The sequence below is a fragment of the Ovis canadensis genome, chromosome 12 (assembly GCF_042477335.2).
Source record: "Ovis canadensis isolate MfBH-ARS-UI-01 breed Bighorn chromosome 12, ARS-UI_OviCan_v2, whole genome shotgun sequence".
NCBI classification, from domain to species: domain Eukaryota; kingdom Metazoa; phylum Chordata; class Mammalia; order Artiodactyla; family Bovidae; genus Ovis; species Ovis canadensis.
In genome coordinates, this window is record NC_091256.1 from 72253356 (window position 1) to 72275286 (window position 21931).

The following is a 21931-nucleotide window of genomic DNA, read 5'->3' on the forward strand; positions in this document are numbered from 1 at the left end:
AGAGGGGACATTGATGATGTGGGTGGCAAGGGGCCTAGTTGCTTGCTGAATGATCTTCCTAGGAAGGGGTAGACTCTGTGCCCAGATGGGCCGACAGCCTTGACCGGGAGCACAGATGGGTCAGCTGTAGGGAGCGAGAGACTGGGCATGCCGGGGGTGGACAGAAGAGGGGGAGTGCCTAGCAGGCCTTTGCTGAGAGCTCCTCTTTTGTCCCGGAAACAGGGAGCTGGGCCACCAGCTAAGACCAAGGATGAGGGGATTGGGAGAGAGAAGGGATGGGAGGGTGGGAAGGTTAACAGACCAGAGGGGACACTGTGCTTTCCCAGGCCCTCCTGAGGTCTGGACCCTGAATTTAAAGGTCATCCAGTCAGTGAGGAGGTATGTTTCCCTCAGCCCTGTTCTGACATCTGTGCTGCATGGTGGAGGTCGGGGTTGAGAGCAGGGTGGGAAGTTGAGGGTATGGGCAGGAGAGGGGTTCCTAGGATGGACCACGGAGTCCTTGCTGGGTTGGGGGGAAGTGAAGCCGTGAGGAGGGTGAGGGGCAGTGAGAATGGGCCGGGTGGCAGGGTTGTGGGAGTCAGGCTGCTGTGGGCACCGAGTGGAAGGGCAAGACACTGTGGCGCTTGGAAGTCATTCCTGGAGGCGCTCTAGCTCCTGATGGCATTGTCTGGGGTGCACCATGAGAGGGAGTGTCTGAGGATGTGACCTTCAGGGGTGCCTGCTCTGTCACTCAGCCAAGTCTGACTCTTTGTGGCCCCGTGGACTGCAGCCCGCCAGGCTCCTCTGTCCATGGGATTTCCCAGGCAAGAATACTGGAATGAGTTGCCGTTTCCTCCTCCAGGGTATCTTCCTGACCCTGGGTATAGAACCCAAATCTTCTGCCTCTCCTGCATTGGCAGGTGGATTCTTTACTACTGAGCCACCTGGGAAGCCCAGGTGAAGAGGCTTCAGGAGAAGAGGTCAAAGATTTCAGTGGACAGGGTCAGGAGGGACTTGCTGTGGGGACTTCGATATCACTGAGAATTCTGGCAACAGGGATGGTGAGCGTGAGGGTGAGGCAGGAGCAAAATCTACCCAGGAGGGAGGGGGTGGGCTGGGGGTGGCGATGACACCCCAGGGAGGTAGCGGGGTCCCCTGAGAGTGGTGGTGGGTTTAAGTGAGGTTATGGACACAGGGGCACACAGCAGGTGCTTGGTAACTGGGAGCTGCTTTTTAATCGTATTGGTGACCTGAATATGGTACCTGGTCTGATCGTAGGTGAGAACATAAAATGAGGAATGTGCTGGAACACCTGTGGTATAGGTGTATAGGGTTTACATGCACCTGTTTCTAGAAGATGTGGTGCCTGCCAGGTCTGCCTGTCATCCCTTTTGCAGTATCTGGAGACCCTGCGCTGGAGAGTGGGCCAGCAAGGCCTGTTGAGAAGGGTGGGAGTGGACAGATAAATGGGCCGAGGGAACTCGGGCTTGAGCATGGAGGGAAGGGTGAGACCAAGGACACAGGTTTCGTCCCCTCACTGGGGTCAGGGCAGCCCTTAAATGTCAGCCGTGACACCTAGTGCATTTCCACAGACACCAACCCAGGCCCTTCACGCCTGACCTGTAGGGGCAGGGGAATGTCGACAGGATCAGTCGGTGTGTTGGGGTGACACTGTTGGGGGAGGGCTCCTGGGGCGGTCCCCACATTGCAGGGTCGGAGACCCCAGTGGCTCAGAGGGGACAGGGCCTTGAGCCCCAGTTCCAGTTCAGAGTGGGTGCACCATGACTGGCTTCTCGGTGGCATTTGTGTCTCTGACGCCCACTGTGTGCCAGCCATGCCGTCAGAAGCACCAAGTTCAAATCCTGCCTGTGTGAGCTGGGGCCAGCACCTCACCAATCTGAGCCGCAGTTTCTCATTTGTCAGAAGGTATCAGAGTCCCTACCTTTCAGGCTGGGAGACATTTGTGGACTGAGTGTGATGATGAGAGCAATGTGGGGTGGAAAGTTGATGTTTTAATAAACTTTAGGCCTCATTTTACAGGGCGTTCAAGTCCCTTCTTTGAAAAGCTTTTGCCAGGAGCTGCAGCTATTATGGGCTTCCTTGGTAGCTCAGACGATGAAGAATCTTCCTGCAATGCAAGAGACCCAGGTTTGATTCCTGAGTCAGGAAGATCCCCTGGAGAAGGGAATGGGCACCCGCTCTAGTATTCTTGCCTGGAGAATTCCATGGGCAGAGGAGCCTGTGGACTACAGTCCACCGGGTCACCAAGAGTCGGTTATGTCACATGGTAATTTTCCCCTGCTTGCGCCGACCCATGCTTGAAGATGCAGTTGGCACACTCACTCCTCCCAGCATGCATTCGTCCACTCCTTCAGAGGTTCTCTCTGGGCAGGGATATGAGAATCGCCGGTGATGTTGCTCTGTGGAGGAAAAGCCATGTGAGCTGTTAGAATTCTTCCTTGCATTTTCTTTGTCATTTGGATCAGCTCCAACTGCTTTCCCTGGGGAGACCGGCTATCCACGGAGGTCTGGCAGGGCAGCACTCACCAGAGGGGTTGTCCTTCTGATGAGTGAGGCCAGTGCCGTCTGCACACAGTAGGGGCTCAGTGATAGGATGAAGCAGGTGCTGACTGGCAGGTTCCTCGGAGGCCTCTTCCTCGGCCAGTGTGCTGCTCTGCCCCCATCGCTGTCATCCTTCAGGGCAAATTCACAGTTGTGCCTTACTTCCATCCAGGGAGTTTTAGCCACGGCCCTCTCATTACTGCCTGCCGCAGAACAAGCCGCACAGCCTTTCAAGGCCGTGGCTGTTGCACCTGCAGCCCTGGCTAGTCTAGGATCTGGAAACTCACCACAGTGTCGTCATCGCATCCGCAACCCACAGGATGACGGCACCGTGTTCTGGGCTCGCTGGCTCTGACCAGGAGTAGGGGTTGGGCGCCCCTCGGGCCTCAGCCACACTGGAGGAACCCTGTGGGCCCCGGGGGTGCACACAGTCCCCTCAACAAAGGGTCCCATTGGCTGTGCTCCAGGGGAGAAAGGTAACGAGAAGCAACTTCCACTTACCATCGGTATAAATCCCACAATCAGGAAAATTGCTTCAACTGCTAAAAAACGCTGGTGGGAAAGTCCATTTATTTTTCATTTTTCTTGTGCACTTGCCACCCTCATGCATGAATCACTGTCGGTATGTAGATTAAATTTATACCCCTGTTATCTTTCATGTCTCTGGGGCTCTGGTGTCAACTGGGCTTCTGGTTACAGAAAACCACTGCCTGCTTTTTAGTGGGGAGAGGATATGGCCCTCCCTGTGGGCAGGGGGGTGGCAGGGTCTCCACTGTGTTTTGGAGTCTCTGCTTTGTTTTGAGGTCTCTGCTCTGCCTTCCTCCTCCTCAGGTCTCTCCACCCTCGATTCGGCCACAAGACTTGCTTTTTGGAAAACTCTAGTTGTTCTCTGGAGCTGGTTCTGCTCCATCCTTTGCAGCAAAGGATTTGAACACTCGGGTTTTGGTGGTTTATTTGAGAGGGCTTGCAGTGAGCAGGATGAAGGCATTGTTTCATTTCAAACACCTGCTTTGTGCATTGCCTTGGACTGGATAGAAAAACTATAGGCAATTTGAGAACACACTCTAGTAACATATATGCAGGCTTTTCTTTCCTTTGTCCCTGAAACACACACACACACACACACACACACACACACACAAGCTGGGTGCCTGCCTGCCTTCCTCTCTAATACAGTGACGTGATTAAACAGCAGTTGCGGGAGAAGCCTGTTCTCACCTGTGCTCTGGTAGGTACTGAGCCACAGAACCACCTAGAACTGACAGTAGACATTGTTCTCCATTCTCAGATTTAGCCGTCTCCATGCACAACCTCTGAAAGCATGGTTCTTTATTCACTGACTTATTCAACAAATGTGATCTCTGCTTTTCTGGGTCCTGGACTTGAAATCTGATGAAAGCTTTGAAATCTTTTGAAAAATCGGATGAAAGTCCAGACCCTAACTCCTGATGCACAGTTTTGAACAACTCAGAGGTGGCTGACGGAGCCTGTCCTGAGCTCCAGTCTGAGAACCTCTGCTCGCAAGAGGCCTGCTCCATGCACGCCACCCTCCTCACAAAACCCAGAGGCATTCCAGGAGTTCAGAAGTCTGGGGTTCTTTCAACCCAAACGCCTCAGCCCCTCACACCCTGCCACCCTCCTTATATCTTGCCTCAGTGGAGCAGTCCTTGGGGCTACACTCCTGGCTCTTTGGAGGTTATCCATCTGGACCCCCACTTCTCTGTGACCGTGTCCCTGGGAGGGGGCTGAAGCCGCAGCTGGCCATGCCTGCTCTGGGCTCCTGCAGCCCCCCAGCAGGTATCATTACTGCACAAGAGACCCATCATTCTGCATTAATCTGGGATTCATCATGATAGCCATGACCATAATTAATTTATTTGGTATTAATGTGGATGAAATATGTACTGTCCTTTCAGGGGAAATCAGGCTGCCTATAAGCATTAGTTAAAAGGACCATTAAAATCAAACCTTCCCCAGATCCATTAGGCGAAGTCTTTCATCCTGAAGAAGATAAAGTTCTGCTGTGTGAAATGTCATGAATAATTAGGTTGATTGCTGTTTTAAACTCTGCCCCTTCCTCCCCAGCCCCTCCTGCTTCCCTCCTGAAGCAGGGAAGGCTTACCTGCAGTGGCTCACCACCGCCCCCGCCCCTTCATCGCCACCTCTACACTGGCCCCCAGTTTCCCTCTGACCTCTGGGACCACTGACGTGGCTCTATGTGTGTGGTCAGAATGGGGAACGGGGCTTAAATGACCCAACTGGACTATATTTTCAATGGGTCTACTTCTTTTCCCTTCCCAGCCTTGGGCCAGGCCGGTGGTGGGCACCTTCCTCTTATCTCAGTGCTACTCCAGACAGGTGCAGATGGAGAGAGGTCTGAGGCAGCATCCTTTACACTCGGGTCTGCAGACTCCCTGCCCGGAATGGTGTCAGGGGTAGAAATGCAGATTCCTGGGCTCACATCTCTGGAGCTGTGCTTGGGAAGGGGGAGGAGGCTGGTAAGGATGGTTTGATGTGTGCAGGGTGGCGGGGAGAGGAAGAAGAGAGGAACCATCTCAAGAGCTCTGCTCTGCTGCTCAAGTGCAGTTTCTCTGGAGCCCCTGTGTGGATCCTGACATGTGGGGTGTCCTGGCCATGCGGCTCCACCTGTGGGAAGCACGTGAAGAGGTATTCTGCCTGATGCTTTATGCACATGGGCACTTGCATTTGCCCTGTGGGACTGGTCCTCTAGGCTTCACCATAAGGCTGAAGAGACCAGGAAACAGAGGGTGAAAGTGTCTGCTCAGTGGGACTTGGAAGATCCTATGGCTCTGGGTGAATTGATGACCTGTTAACTGGACAACTGGATGGCCCAGAGGTGGAGCCCCATGGACACCCCAGAACAGTGGGGTGGGCGAGGGGCTGATGAAAAGTGGGGGGAAGCCAGACCCCTCTCCCCACCCCTGTGCTCTAATCCACTCTCGTTCCCTGATAGGCGCTTCGGCACAAAATGCACAGCCTGCCAGCAGGGCATCCCCCCGACCCAGGTGGTCCGCAAGGCACAGGACTTCGTCTACCATCTGCACTGCTTCGCATGCATCATCTGTAACCGGCAGCTGGCCACGGGGGACGAGTTCTACCTCATGGAGGACGGGCGGCTGGTGTGCAAGGAGGACTATGAGACAGCCAAGCAGAACGGTAATTAGCTGGGCCCTGCATGGTCAACCTCTGTCCTGCGAGTCCAGGCTGCCCACCCCTCGGAGCCCCGCAGGCATCCTGCCTCTTCTAGAACCTTCCCAGATGCCTGAAGGGAGAGAGCTCTCTCACCCATCCCCCACCCCCAGTCCTTGCCTTTGGCTTCCCCACTGAAGCATCAGTCAGGTTATGGTTGCTGAGCAGCTGCTTGTCTTGGGACAAGGCAGTACTTTGGCTCAGGAGTAGCTGGGACCTTGTGCTCATCATCACTCAGACTCCCTGTATTGGGACTTAGCCACTGGACCTCCAGGAAAGTTCCATGCTCCTTAGTTTTTGTTTGTTTGTTTTTTGCTATAAAAAACTTTATTGTTTCCATTTGGTCCAAGGCTTGAGAGAGGGCTCCAAGGTGTTAACAAGCTGCCCCGTGGTTGCAGAGAGGGACTTCAGGCAGAAACCCTGGCATTAGAGAGGCTCCAGAGACTCCTAGCTGTGCTTGAGGGTGAGCCTTTTGAAGAGATATTGTCCCACCCCCACCCAGGGACCAGCCAGCCTGCGGAGGTGGGTCAGGTGGCCATCCATCTTCTAGATGAGTTTCACCTCCTCCCCTAGGAAGTGGTTCTCCAAGAAGTCACAGATGCAGGGGTCTGCAAGGGGAGAACCCAGGCCATGCAGATCTGAAAGGGTCTGGTTTGGGTTCTTCTCCATGAGAAGGGCGGCTTCCACAACATCCTGGGTCTTACCCCACTCATCTCGAGGTGGCTCCTGCATGTCCAGGAAGAGGGCGCGGCCGCTGCGCTGGTTTTGCATGTTCAAGACTCACTTCACACCCTTGTGCTCCTCCTCATCCAACTTGCAGGAAAAGTGGCCCACACCCTCCAGAGCCATATTGTTGTGGTTCAGATAGAAGCCCAGAGAGAGGTAGGTCTAGCAGGCCTCCAGATGCATGTTGACCAGCCGGTTGGTGGCGGCCTCCCCTTGATGGAGTAATTCTGACGCATCTGGGAGCTCACGGTTGATGGGTAATAGAGCTAAGCTCAAAAAACGGTGTTGGCTGGTCCTGGTGATAGCGGACAGTTGAGTGGAGGATTCCAAAGGTCGTGACTGGTAAAAAGGTTGGAGGGTGGTCGGAGGCTGGAGCGAGGGGCGTCCCTGGGTCTGTTCCTTCCAAGCACTGTTGAAGCAAGAGACAGATCCCTGGACTGCCCTGTCCTTAGCTTTGTATATCGGGGTGCACATTTACCTCAGCACCTCCACACCTCAAAGGCTTTGGTCAGCAAGAGCCCTCGCATTGGCCTAAGTCCCTCTTGGAACAGGTCAGCTTGTGTTTCTGTTAAATGTGCTGTCTCTCCTCTCAGACTGCAGGCTCCTTGAGGGCAGGGACTTGGTGATGAGTCTTGTGTCTCCCAAAGGCCCTCATGTGGGAGCAGATGCTCAGCAGATGCTCTCCTCACTCATGGAGACTCATCCATCTCGACCATCTGCTCCCGCGCACCCAGCCACCCTCCCCGGCCGCCTCCGGGCCACGTCCGTGGTCTGCACAGAAGCTGACGGCATGGACTGTGGCTGATGTCAGACCCCAGCACTGAGCAGCCACCCGAGAAAACCTGCCTTTACAGGGGTGGCCTGGGCAGCAGCTGCTCCTGCCGCCTAAGGTCGTGTTCTTGGGCAGCCCTGGGTCTTTCCTGGGACTTTTCAGGGCTTGGGGAGCTCTTGAACCCCCATTCCCTGGCTCCCCTCAGAAAGACCATGTCTGATTTCCCACCTCCTACCACCTCACCTCAGGCTCCTCACTCACAGCTGTACCCTCCAGCCGGGCTCAGATTTTGGCATTTGGCCAAACTCACCTTGGGCATTTCAGATGCACGAACTCATGAAACATCAAGGTCATTTGCCCTTGACTAGAATTTTTATGAACTCAGGGTGTTCTGCAGAATGCTCTTGTTGACAGCTCTGGGCTTGGGGAAAAAAAAAAAAAGCAATAACAATTTCGTGTATATCTTTCCAGGTCTTTCCTGAGTTCCCCCCTATATATTATATAGTTATGATCAAAACATGGAGAAATTAGTTTTTTGCTTAATAAATACAGTTCAAGGGTGGTGATGGGGAGGCCCTTTCAGTGAGGCCGCTGGAGCTCAGCTTGGCTCTGGCAGAGGTGGGAGGGACGGCACCTCTCTCTTCCATCACCTGCCCCCTACTCTGCCCGCCTCCCCTAGCTCTGGCCTTCTGCATGGACAGCCCTTCCATCTCTTCTCCTCTCTCCTGGGCCTCTGCAAGCCTGCTCCCAGACTCCTTGCTTTAATGTATTAATCTGCTCTGGCTCCTTAAAACTCACTTGGTGCTGTTGCTTTGGAGTCAATTACAGTGTCACAGAAGATTAGGGCGTCTTGTCAGGGATAAACCATCAACGCAGAGGGACTCAGAGAGCCCAAGCTGTCTTCGGAACTCTGATGCCCTTCACCAGAGACATTAAGGATGCAGGCCTCCCCCCAGGCCCGGTGGCTGCTTCTCGCCATCAGAGGCCTCATTTAGACCCTGAGAAGTCCCAGCCTGGCCTCCGCTGCTGCTGTGGATGGGTCAAGAGAAAGGAGAGACCAGCTGGGGAGGCAAGAATGACCCAGTGGAGCTCACACTTGTATCTAGGATTGTTTGTGCCACGCAGAACCTCTGAAGGACAGTGGAAAGACACTGGACCTGGCCTCAGAGGCTGGGGGGCATCTCTGCTGGGTCACCTACTAACTTGGGGGTCCCCTGGCGATTGTCTACCTGGTTGAGCCTTGGCATCTCAGCGCTGCAAGGGGAGTCAGGGCATCTGCCACACAGGGCTGTGTCCTGGGGTTCAAAGAGGCTACAGCTTGTGGAATGGGCTGTCACATGAGGGAGAGACCAGTGTGGAAGAGAAGCACAAACAGTAAGTGTGCTGTAGGCTTGCCACAACTGGGCGTTATACAGTGTTTCTGTGTTATTCTGGCCTCTGGCTGTCTGCAAGGCTGAGAACACTCCATCCCACGGAATCTGGGTGATTCTGAGTGCAGCAGGGACCTTGGTCTGCTGTGGGACATTGGGCTTTCTCTTTTTATGTTTTCATCCCTTCTTGCTAATCTAAACCTTCTTTCCGACTTAGGTACCCTCCATTGTGCTACACAAAGGACTGAGTATCAGCTATTTGTACCTTGGTGTGAATAATTTTGTTCATTTGTTACATTTCCTTGAATATTTGCATTTTCAATATAATGAGGTTGCCTTTTATGCCAAGGACAAGTGCTAGGAGACCCTGCATAATTCAAAACTAACATATTTTAAGGCTAATTTTCCCATAGGAGTTAATGTGAAAAATTGGGGTGGGATGTATTCTGGGAGCACATAAATCCATAATCAGTGAAATGTATCTTTGCCTTAATGCTACTTTTTATTTTCTCAGCACTATCTCAGTCCCTCCCAGATGCTCTCTCCTAAATTAACAGCCTAGGGTATCATGGTCTTGCTTGGCCTTCCTCATAGCGTTTTATCACATTTAACTTCCGCACCAAAGTTATTGATTTTTGGGTACATTTTTCAGCATGAGCACTGCCACTGCTACTTAATGAATACTTGGATGACATTGTTATAGGATATAAAAAAGATTTTAAATTATAATAACAGTGAATGTTAAAATAACAGCATAATAGTCCCTGTAATCGCAAGAAGAAAGTTCTGTGCATGCGGCTAGCAGTACAGAACCAAGGAGCCACCAACCCAGAACAGCGGGGGTTTGTCCCAATGGCACTGCCCAGTGGCCATGCTGAGAACAATTTCTAATTCACTAAGGCAGCCTATTTTGAAATTAAGTAATTCTTGATGAATTAAAAATTTGGAGTGTTTCCATTATTTCAAATTTTGTGTGTAAAGAGTACATGGATTTTTTTTTTAAGGTTTTAAAAAAATCTTTATTTTTGGCTGCACTGGGTCTTCGTTGCTTTACACGGGCTTTCTCTAGCTGCGTTGAGCAGAGGCTGCTCTTCATTGCAGTGCACGGGTTTCTCATTGTGGTGACTTCTCTTGCTATGGGGCGTGGGCTCTTGGCACACGGGCTTCAGGAGTTTCGGCTCGCAGGCTCTGGAGTGCAGGCTCAGTAGTTGTGGCCCATGGGCTTAGTAACTCCTCATCACGCAGAGTCTTCCCAGGCCCGGGCTTGAACCCGTGTCCCCTGCATTGGCGGGCAGATTCCTATCCACTGCACCACTTCCTCGCCATTGGCAGGAACTCTGAAGAGTATATGAATATTTTTGAAAGGCACTATTTTGTATTTACATTGTGCTGTCATGTTATTATCTCTATAAATATGGGAAGAAGGAAGTGATTCCTAACAACGAGTTTTGAAGGTTTTCTCAGTGTCTGCCTTGGTGGCTCTGGAATCCTTCCTCATTGGGTTCAGGACCCTAGGGAGGGACTTGGGTGGCGGGGCTTTGAGGATGACGGTGGCTCTGCTGGGGAAGAAAACAGCCCGAGGAGAAGGGAGGACTGGGGGCCTGTCCCCCACCCACTGTGTGCACCATGGCTTGTCGTGTGAGCCGGGCTGCCCACACCCAGGCTTCTGAAGGTGAGGGGACTTGCCCACGTCACTGACTCAGTGAGAATGGAGAACCCAGGTCTTCTGACCCCGAGAAAAGCCGTTTAGAATGGTCATGAGGATCATAGGCACATCAAGCTCTTGATAAACATCAGCTATTATTGTTGTTTTAAGAGAGAACTTCCTTGGATGGAAGGGAAGAAGATAGACATGGAGCAGACCCTCTTCAAAGGACACCAGTGTGAAGGGGCACAGAGAACTCAGGGGGCTGGAGGCAGCTGCCATTCCGCTTCCTGACTCTGGACAGGGGTGCTGGGCAGAGAATGGATGAGCCTGAGTGCTGGGAGAGGAGCAAACCATTTACGCTCAGTGCTGCTTCTGTGTTGGACTCTGGCTGAGAAGAGCCTTTGACTTACAGGCACCTGAGACTCAAAATCCGTTGAAGACAGTTGATTAGTCAGCTTGTTGTCCTGAACACTCTTTATACAAGTGTTTTTCAAAAAAATGTGTTTGAATATAAGCCACAGTAAGAAACTTGTTTTAACTCAGCACACATATTCATACACCTGACACTGATCAAGTTTCATGAAGCAACACTTGCCCTCATCTGCCTCATCCATCCCACCCCATCCCCCCCAGCCCAGCCCAGCCCACCCCATCCCATCCATCCCACCCTAGCCCACCCCATCCCATCCCATCCATCCACCCCACCCCAGGCCACCCCACCCCACCCACCTCCCCTACCCCATCCCATCCATCCCACCCCATCCACCCAACCCCACCCCATCCCATCACCCCACCCCAGCCCATCCATCCCACCCCAGCCCTCCCCATCCCCCCCACCCCATCACCCCCACCCCACCCCATCCCATCCATCCCACCCCAGCCCACCCCATCCCCCCACCCCACCACATCCCATCCAACCCCATCCCATCCACCCCATCCCATCCACCCCACCCCACCCCACCCCATCCCATCCCACCCCACCCCATCCCATCCCATCCCACCCACCCCACCCTACCCCATCCCATCCCACCCCATCCCATCCCATCCATCCCACCCCAGACCACCCCACCCCACCCACCTCCCCTACCCCATCCCATCCATCCCACCCCAGCCCATCCACCCCCACCCCATCTGATCCCATCCAACCCTATCCCACCCACCCTACCACATCCCACCCACCCCATCCCATCCCACCCCACCCCATCCCATCCCATCCCATCCCATCCATCCCACTCCAGGCCACCCCATCCTACCCTACCCCATCCCATCCACCCCATCCCATCCCACCCCATCCCATCCCATCCATCCCACCCCAGACCACCCCACCCCACCCACCTCCCCTACCCCATCCCATCCATCCCGCCCCAGCCCATCCACCCCACCCCATCCCATCCCATCCATCCCACCCCATCCCATCCCATCCATCCCACCCCAGGCCACCCCATCCCATCCCATCCCATCCCACTCATCCCACCCCATCCTATCCCACCCTACCCCACCCTACCCCATCCTATCCCACCCCATCTCACCCAACCCCTTCCCGCCCACCCCACCCATCCCATCCCATCCTATCCCATCCCATCCCATCCATCTCATCCCATCCCATCCCACCCCATCCCACACACCTCACCCCATCCCATCCACCCCACCCCACCCCATCCCATCTGCCCCACCCCACCCCACCCCACCCCATCCTATCTACCCCATCCCACCCACCCCACCCCACCCCCTACCCCACCCCCCCCACCCCCACGCCACCCCCCCACCCCACCCCATCCCATCCCACCCCACCCTACCCCCCCATCCCATCCCACCCCACCCTACCCCCCCATCCCATCCCACCCCACCCTACCCCCCCATCCCATCCCACCCCACCCTACCCCCCCATCCCATCCCACCCCACCCTACCCCCCATCCCATCCCACCCCACCCTACCCCCCCATCCCATCCCATCCATCCATCCCACCTCACCCCATCCTATCCCATCCCATCCCATCCCATCCCATCCCATCCCATCCCATCCCATCTCATCTCATTTCATGTTATCCATCTTGTTTGCTCTTTTAGTTTTTGATCAACTAAATTGACTTTACAACCCACTTTTGGGTTCTGACCCATAATTTATGAACATTGCTTAGGTGAATAGTAAATGGACACGTCACCTTTGCTATGAGCCCAGGGCTGTGGAAAGGCAGTGAGGTCATGGGTGGGACCTGGGGGAATGGAGGCTTCTGATGGGAGGAGGGACAGGTATCTGGGGCAGCCCAGGGCAAAGACTTCCTTCTGTCTCCTTCCCCTCTGCAGCCTTGGCAGTAACTCATGAGGTTGGCCAGTGGAGTGTGCCATGATTGGGAAACATGTAGAATGGTACGCCTTCAGTCTGATGAGAGCCCCGTGTGGCTGGGCTGGGAAGGAATGGGGAGAGGCAGGGAGCTGAGGGAACAGCATATTGTCCTACCTTTTCAGTGACTTGGGAAGGCCTGTAGTGCAGGAGTGGGCTCCATGTGGATCAAGAATACTCTCCCCTGACATTCCCCATTCTTCCTCCCTCTTGCCCATAGCAGGCAAGATTACATGAGGAAAGGAGGGAGGAGGGGTGAGACCCAGCTGCTTCAGATGGGCTGGACGCAGTAAGAAGTGGTTTTCGTTGCAGATGACTCAGAGGCTGGAGCTAAGCGGCCCCGGACCACCATCACAGCGAAGCAGCTGGAGACTCTGAAGAACGCCTATAAGAACTCCCCTAAGCCCGCCCGGCACGTGAGGGAGCAGCTGTCCTCGGAGACAGGCCTGGACATGAGGGTTGTACAGGTGAGGCTCCAGCTACCCCGACCTGTGGGGGCGTCTTTGCTGACCAGCGATCCCAGGCCAGGCACCACCTAGTGCCGGGTCTGGCGTGGGGGCGGAGGGTGTCCTGTGGGTCCCCACATCCGCGCGTCCACAGGAGGACGGCTCCAGGTAACCATGGCGCCTCACAGTGCTGTCCCTGATCCCCTCGGGGCGCTGGGCTCAGGGCCATGGCCCAGGAAATCTGCTGAACCAGAGATGTCTGAGGCCCAGGCCAGGGGAAGCGATGGGCACAACCCGCTCCTCACCCATCTGCTGGGCTTCAGCCTCTGTCTCTGGGCTCGGGGACCCCTGGGGCTTTGGGCTCATGGCGGACACCCCCAAAGTGTGTCCCTTTGCTTGTTGTGGTAGGTTTGGTTTCAGAACAGAAGGGCCAAGGAGAAGCGACTGAAGAAGGACGCGGGGCGGCACCGCTGGGGGCAGTTCTACAAGAGTGTCAAGAGGAGCCGCGCAGGCAGCAAGCAGGAGAAGGAGAGCTCTGCGGAGGACTGTGGGGTTAGTGACAGTGAGCTGAGCTTCCGAGGTGAGCAGGGCTGGAGGGGCGAGGCCGAGGCCCTAGGAGAGGCCCCTAGGAAACAGTGACCCCTGACAGGCAGGAGGGGTCTTTCTGGAGGCTTTGCCAGCTCTCTCCTGAACACAGGCCCCACCCTGTGACTTGGAGTAAAGGGTGGGGGGAAATGGCCGTGGCCTTCCAGAGGGGACAGGGCAGAGGAAACCAGAGCTCTGCTGCTGACCCATGGAAGCTGGGCTCCCAGGCCTGCAGGCCCGAAGGCCTCCCCTCCTTGCCCGCTACCCGGGGCTCCCTCATCAGCCCACACAGCTGCAAAGGACCCCTGTGTCTCAGTCTGTGCCCCAAGCCCCTCTCCAGCATTTCTCCCCTCAATGGGGTTAGTGGCCTTCCTCCCGTGACCCCCTAGAGTGAGCCCTCTTCTCTGCTGGTGGTGGGAGGATGTGCGTCACAGCCCTTGGCCCTGGGGAGTCAGTACTGCGAGTGCATGTGAGGTGGGGGCTGGCCTCATTCTGAAATCCCTTCCCCCAGCGCTCACTCCGTCTTGTCCCCAGCACATATGCTTTGCTGCATGTGCTACATTCAAATTTTGTGCATCAGCAGAATTGCAAATGGATGCATGTTTTGGATCCTTTAGTTGTTTGCAAATAGCCATTCTCTTGTATTGAGTCCTCAAATGTGGAAGGTCTTCTGTTGTGGCAGGAGAAGGGAAGAGGCCTGAGCTGGGGGAATCAGAAATCTGGTTTCCAGTTGTGGCTCTGTCCAATTGATTTACTTTTCTTGAGCCTTACCCATCTCTAAATGGGTATAACAGTATCCTTGCCCATATCCCAGTGGTCTTGTGGGAATCCGTGAATACAACTGACTGTGGATGCCTTTGGAGAGAGCTCAGCACATTTTTACACTTGGAAGACACAACCATTCTTAGGAAGCTTGTGGTTCCCACAGAGGGCCCTGGTCACTGGGGATGACAGGTGTAGGCAAAATGCCAGTTAATGGCCATTTTACAGTGTAGCTGAGCCTTCATCTCCTGCCCCCTTTAAAGGGCATGACTCTCCTCCACCTTTTCATTTTCATGGATGGGATGTGGGACAGCCTAGGGCAGGTTGTCAGAAGGGATAAGTGTTGAACTCCACTCTGGGGTGGCCTTGGTAGGAATGGACACACAGGCCCAGTGGGAATAGAAAGGAAGTCTGTGGGGCAGCAGATGGCAAGAGCTGCCTGAGAGGACCATGATTTCTTGAGAGGACCGTAAGTCAGCCCAAAGGTCTGCCCATGAGGCCTGGGGCATGTTCCAGACTCACCTTCCAGGCCTCTTTGGTGGGGACATGGGGGTGGAAAGCCATTCAATCTCCTCTAAGATGCTGAAATCAACATCTGGAACACACAGGATTATCAAGTCTTATTTTGTAGCTCCTTTCTGTTGGGTGCAGGTGGGCCCCCAGGTTGACATATCACTGGTCTCTCCACATAACTATATAATCTTATTTTTCTTAAGACTAAAATTGTTCACCTCTGTTGGAGAGATGAATTCTTCCAGGTGGCAAAGATACCACGAGATCCCGTTAATGAAATTCATCAAGAAACAAGAAGGTCCATTTGCCTTAATCAATCCAATGCTTTGTCCGCAGTGAAGAACTTAGAGAAGCCAAGTCCTTTGATACTGAACCTCTTTCCCAGGTAGAGCAGAAAGCTTTCGTATATACATGTCATGAGTCCTCAGCTCCCTTGACCCTACGGCCCTGCTTGTTTCCCTACAACTGAATCAAGCACTTTTCTCAGCTTGAAAGCTTTCAGATGAAATCCTGTTAGCACGGAGTTTCTTCCATTTGTGCTGCGGATGACATGTGATACAGCAAACCTCAGGCATTCATACTCCATAGCCGTTAGTGTAGCCCTCTTCATACATGACCCACCTGAGACCAACAAGCTCACGGAACATTTGTCCAGCCTCCTGGGACCTGGGCGTGTGGTCTCTGGAGGTGTTTGTTCTGTTTCTCCCCTTGACGTGGGTCAGGGTCTGGATGCCAGGCTGACAGGTTGGTGTCTGGTTCATGCTCGGGCTTCTTTCCTGGTCATGTGTATCCCTAGGTTGTGAAGATCAGGGGAGCACTGGAGTCCTGGTGGCTGACAATAAATCTCCGTTCTTTTGTCCACAGAGGATCAGATTCTCTCAGAACTTGGCCACACCAATAGGATTTATGGCAACGTGGGGGACGTTTCAGGCGGACAGTTAATGAATGGGAGCTTCTCCATGGACGGGACAGGACAATCCTATCAGGACTTGAGGGATGGGAGCCCCTATGGAATCCCCCAGTCTCCATCCTCCATCTCGTCCCTGCCATCCCACGCTCCTTTGCTCAATGGGCTGGATTACACGGTGGACAGTAACTTGGGCATCATTGCGCATGCAGGGCAGGGAGTAAGCCAGACGCTGAGAGCCATGGCTGGGGGACCCACCTCTGACATCTCCACAGGAAGCAGTGTAGGCTACCCCGACTTTCCGACTAGCCCGGCCTCTTGGCTCGATGAAATGGATCATCCTCCTTTTTAAACACTTCTCCCCACCCTACCTGTCCTCTGGCTTGAGAGAATATCTTCAAGGATTGAAAGACACCTGCCTTTTAAGGATCGAAAGTGCGCCAATGTGAATTTCCATTATTTTCAATGGAAGTCCTCTGCTGATCCCGGGGAGGTCGCGGCAGGACCCCACTGGGGCTGGCTTTCCTGGGAAGCGGTGGGAGAGCAGCCGCCTCTCAGAACACAGCACAGGGGCACAGAGCCCAGAGCGCTAGGGTGCCGGCTGGTCGGCTCCTCCCTGCCCCCGTCCTGCTTACAAGCTTTGGCTGCTCAGTGCTTGGTTGATGGGTGACTGTGTCAGGCCACCTAAGCCTTCGGGAACTCTGCTCCAACTGGAGAGTCTTGTGAGATGTCTCCCGAACCACTGCTCTCACCAGAACTGAGATTCCCAAGGTGGAGGCCTCATGGCCCTTGAGTATCGATAAAAGTGATTTCTGGACCACCCTTACTTAACCCCAATTTTCAAAATTAAAAAAGAAAGTCACTTATTAAAGATCAGTGGAAAACTTTGATGACCACAGTTTGATGTTGAAAACATGCTCCCTCCTCTTTTTTTTTTTTTTGCTGTGAAAAATATGACACTTTCCCTACCCAGAACTACACGCCAGAGACAATTTTGTCAGTTTTGGTGTTTATGAAATTCCATCCCAATCACTGAATCGCTGATGGCAAGAAGTGGTTTTTATTGCAGGTGACTCTGAGGCTGGAGCCGAGTGGCCCTGGACCATCCCAGCGACTGCCTGACAAGTCCCCCTGGTGCACAATGTGCCTTTTTAATTTGCTTGTATTATTTATTCCACAAGACAGGCTTTGGGTTCCAAAATGATCAAAGCTAAAATATGGAGAGAACAGAACGACAATCAGTGAAAATATTTGCAGACGTTTGGATTCCAGACATGCAGTCGGTTTAGCCAAATCGGCAGATGCTAGTCTCCCAGAGTTCTCATCCGGTAGGGTGAAATGATATTGGACCTGTTTGGAGGGAGTTGGTTTAGATGAGATTGTAAGTCCACTGCCCACCTGCAGCCAACCATCCTCAGCCCTTTAAAAATGAGCGCTCTCTCTGCCACACTAGCTGACTCAGTAGGAGGACAGTCTTGGCCTCTTCCGAGTACTGGCCGTGCTTCTTGGCCCGTCTCGGTTGGGAGGAATCATTTAGGGAGCGGCCCTTAAGTTGTCCACAGGGTTCCAAATGGTCCTTGGGCTGCATCCCTCTGGGCTGTTGGCTGGGCTCATGCCATGCCCTGTGGTGCCCCAGTTCTGTGATCTCTGGCCACTGGCAGTGCAGAGACTCTCAGCTTGCAGGTTTGCAATAGCAGATCACCAAGACTGGGACAAGGGCAGGGCCTACCCCCACTTCGTGAGCTGCTGTCTCTGCAACAGACTGCGCTTCCACAGGAAATGCTATTGTGATGGCGCTGCAAGTCCCACCTCAGGTCACGCATCTGCCCATCCAGAAGCTCTCCGTGTACATGTGGAACTTAGCCAGGTAGAATCAATTCCAGTCCCCTTGGAAGACGGTGGTTTGCTTTTGCTGGCCTCCCATTCTCTTGAACAAGATCAGCAGAGTGGGAAAGGGTAAGAAGGCATTGCCTTTCTTTCACAGCAAGTGATGGGGTCAGAGCACCTGAGGAGCCTTCCTTCAAGGAATGGTTTTGAGGACCACAAAAGTTTAGGTATACGGTAGGCAGACTAAAGGAAGAAATCAGCACTTCCTTTATGGATTCTGGATCTTTCGTAAACTCCTTTCCAGGACTAAACTAAGGTCAGTGAAGCTTCTTTAAAATAGATAGTAAATTCCTGGATCAGCCTTCAGGCCACCTTTTCTCTGATCGATTTTGTAGTGTACCCTTATTTTTTGATGTGCTCGATTGTCATGATTTTTTGCTTGGGGAGTCTGCAAATGTAGACTCTCTGCCCGTGATTCCAGGTGTCAGGATGACGGTGTGTTAAGCCTGGCCAATTCTATGTGCTATTGGGAGGGAATTCCCCAGTAATATGAATATTCAGGGTGGGGATGGAAACATAAATGCAAGATTGAAAAGCCATGTGAAGGAAAGGAAAATGCAACTGTCTTTTTGGAGGACGGATTCTTAGGCATACTGTTCTTAGCAGGCTGCTTAAAAAACACAGGAGAAAGATTGCTGAATTAAAACCAGTTAGAAACTGCCCCTCTCAGACCACTGTCTCAGCCTGATTACTTGGAGTAGTATCTCATGGGATCTCAAAGACCCTTTGTATTTTTGCTGAGTGCAGTACTGGGAGAGCAGGCTCTTTAAGATGGTGGTGGTGGGGGGGTGCATCCCCCTCTGTGTAGCCCTGCTTTTGGAGACTAGATGAAACCGACCAGTCTTTGTTTCTGTAGGTGGGTTCATCAGGCTTACTCTCTATTCATTCATAGGAGAATGGAAGGCCTCCCTCATTCATGCACTCCAGTGAGGAGTTCAGGTGAGACTGTGTTGGGAGGAGCTCCTTTGGTTTGGTGGGGTTGACTAGCCCGGAGGACTTTTGAGCAAGCCCTGATCAGAAAGCCAGGGGAGCTGAGTGTAAGTTCCCAGGGCCACCTCGCCAGAAAGCAGCAGTCACTGGTGCCGCCATCTAGAAATACAGTCACAATCGGTCTCAGATTTTTAGTGGATCTCTGTGCAAGCGGGGTTAGCATTGTGGAGCTAGTGCCACCCATAAGCCCATAGGCCAAGGCAGTTCCTTGGCTCTTCTGAGGCTCAGGGATGAAGAGAGGGAGAAGAATGAAACTGTCCTGAGATTATGGTCCAGGCTCTCCTCTATTGCTCATAGTCTATTATGGAGGTATGCTACATGGGAGCTTTTCTCCCCCTTGCGAAATGACACAGATGAATTTTAAAAATGAGATGACACCTTCTAGAGGCATTTACACTACTTGGACCTGTCTTTGTCTCTAGGAGAGCAACTAACTAACAACTGTTATCTGTGGTGCCTGGCTGATAGACCTGAGGGTAGGAGGTTTCTGAATCCAGGAGCAAATTAATAAAATGAAAAAAAAAAAAAAACCCACCCAAATTTCCAGTGGTAACTGATAAAAGCAAAAATGGAATCTGCATGGCTATGGAAGAATCTGTATTTGCTGAAAAGTAGTAAGACCAGGGAGGAAATCCCAAATGCAAGGGCTAAACTGGCCACTGGGTAAACCACACTGTGGGGAAGCCTGGACCCCAGTCCTTCAGGAACTGGCAGTGCCCCCTGAAGCCAATTCCTTTCTGTCCTTGGGCTTTTTCTTTCTTGCCTCATCTGATAGTTACAAAATGAAAACCAACTACCAGATTGATAACATTGTTCATGTAAACTAATACCATGAAACACCAGGGAAAGAGGACAAAATTAAGACAGAAGAAAAGCATTTGGCAGTGTCGTTCAATAAGGTGTCTTTTTTATTTTTATTTTTTGGCCAATGTAAAATATGAAATCTGATAAAGATCCCTGGGGGCTGTTAGATCTTTGCAGTGAAGTTCACTTTGCAAGAAGTATAAGAAATCTGACAAACAAAAGACATTAGCGTCTCTGAAGCTCGAGCTGGTTATTCTGATACAACTGCCTCCTGGCCAGAGGGGTTGAAGGCTTCAGCTTAGCAACAGCTGTGCGCTGTGTGACAGGCCTCCGTCCACCACCCGCGCCCCCGCTCGCCCCCTCCCTCTGACCACTTGGTTATAACCATGGAAATAATGACCGTACCTCCTCAGCCAGCAGGGTCTGGAAGGACCGAGGAGGCTCATTTTTAAACATTGCACTTTAAAAATTGGAAACCGTGAGATGAAGAAAAATTCAATTAAGCGGAAATGAGTTTTGTTTTATTGCCTGCTGCTGAAGGGCGCTGGGCATGCTGAAAGCTAAATAAAAAGCACATCACTGCCTCTCTCTTTCTTGGATTGGTCGATGGGCCCTTTTTGCAGTCGTTGCTCCAACTGCTCTAACACGGTGACTGGAGCCAAAAAGAGAGAGTGCAGCAAAGTCACCCCATCCCCCCTGCTTGGTAGGACCACACGGAAAGCACAGTTTCAGCTGCGAGCTCTGGTGAGGAGTCAGCTGCAGGTCTGGGAGGTGCGCCAAGCATCCCTTTGCTTCGGGAGGCAGAGCACAGGTGGACAGAGCCGGACCCCCCACGCTCACCCGCTGCGCACCTAGAGACAAGAACCATTTGTACGTTCCCCACTTGAGGACTGTGTTTAGCCAAACACGCAGGTTCAGGGCCGCAGCATCTCAGAAGCTGCTCTGAACTTGCATTCAGACCTCAAAGCCCCAGATCCCCTAAGCTCTGGATTGTTGCCCTCACCCTTCGCAGTGTAAATTTTGTACAGTTAAAAAGAAATGGAGTCTCATTTCCTGGGAAAAAAAGAAAAAGGAAAAAAAAAAAGGACCCACCCATCCTTATTTATGGCCATGTGACTTTGGAACACAGAAGCTGGTGCGTTTGTTTGTATGCGCCGCCTGTGTGTTGGCATGATGAGATGTGTATGGTAAAACTATGTCAAATAAATATGGAAATTCTTTAGAAGCCAGTGTGTCTTGCTTTTCATTTGGCTTTCTGGAATGTTTTTCTCTTGACGTAATAGAATACAAAGCTGTGCTGACATAGATCCCTTTCACCGCCAGAAGGAAACCCTCTGGATGTGGAGCTACTTACAACTGCAAATACCTGTGCTGTGCAATTAAGGGTTGGGTAGAGGAAGTTCTCTGATTTTTCTAATAATTTTTTCTTTTTTCGGTTTTCTGGGGCCCAGTCCTCTGTTTCAAGGCTTAAGGAATAGGCAGAGAAAACTAGCTGATTGCATATTTAGTTACCATTTGTCCTGTTGCATTTTTAAAACAGCTTTCACGTGTTTAATACTGAGCCACACAGGGCACTAGTGAGGAAACAGGAAACATTAGGAGTCAAGCTCTGTCTCTTGCATGAGCTGCTCAGACAGCAGTGTTCTCACTACTGTGATTTGGTTGGTTGAGGATGCAGGTGACCTTGACATAGCATGAATGCGTGCCACTTCATATGTGAGGCTCTTATAGATGCAGCTTGGTTCTCCAGTGTCTTCTTTTGGAGTTGTACCCGATTTTATTACCAGTTTTCATTCAAATCAAATTGGGGAAATGGGATGATTCTGCTATTGTTTCTTGGCCAGGAATCACATGATCCTGAAAGTCTTGTGAGAAGACGAGAGGAACAAATTCAGCTGCACGTAGTGATGGCGGAGAAGAGAAAAGAGCTGTCCTGTTGTGTTTTTAAAGTCCTTCACTTGTATATGTTTTCTCCCTAAGGATGTGCAAATGTCTGTATTTGGGTGAGAGGTGAACAGAGTGATAGAAACACCTCATCAGGGCGCCTGGGCAAGCTTTTCCAGGAAAATCTCCATTTGGGTTTTTTTTTTTTTTTAATCTGCAGGAGACTATATTATTAGTGTGCAGGACCTGAAATTTTGCTAGACTGGAAAGAGCAACAGAGATTGCTTAATAAAAAAGTTTAAAGTCATGACATTTCTGTAGAGCTGGGGTTCCATCTAGGAAAAACTAGTGCTTTTTGTATTAGTGATTAGATTTGTTTGTTTGATGAGAAGATCCAAACAGAGGTGCACTGAACTATATGGTAACTATTGGCCACTTGTGGCTATTTCAGTTTAAATCGATTAAATAAAATTAAAAGTTTAGTTCCTCACACCAGCCATATTTTAAGTGCTCAATAGCTATTTTAAGTGTCTAGTGGTAACTGT

The 21931-nt window shown here is 52.1% G+C and overlaps 1 protein-coding gene across 1 annotated transcript in view; it reads left to right on the forward strand.

Annotated features, from left to right (window-relative positions):
- LHX4 (LIM homeobox 4) overlaps nt 1-16178 on the forward strand; it is a 44783-nt gene extending 28605 nt beyond the window's left edge. Inside the window, exons 3-6 of the mRNA XM_069544437.1 lie at nt 5516-5718; nt 12921-13075; nt 13463-13634; nt 15779-16178. Coding sequence (XP_069400538.1) covers nt 5516-5718; nt 12921-13075; nt 13463-13634; nt 15779-16173 — 925 coding nt within the window. The 3' untranslated portion in view covers nt 16174-16178. The remainder of the gene's footprint in view (nt 1-5515; nt 5719-12920; nt 13076-13462; nt 13635-15778) is intronic.
- Nucleotides 16179-21931: the final 5753 nt, after the last annotated feature.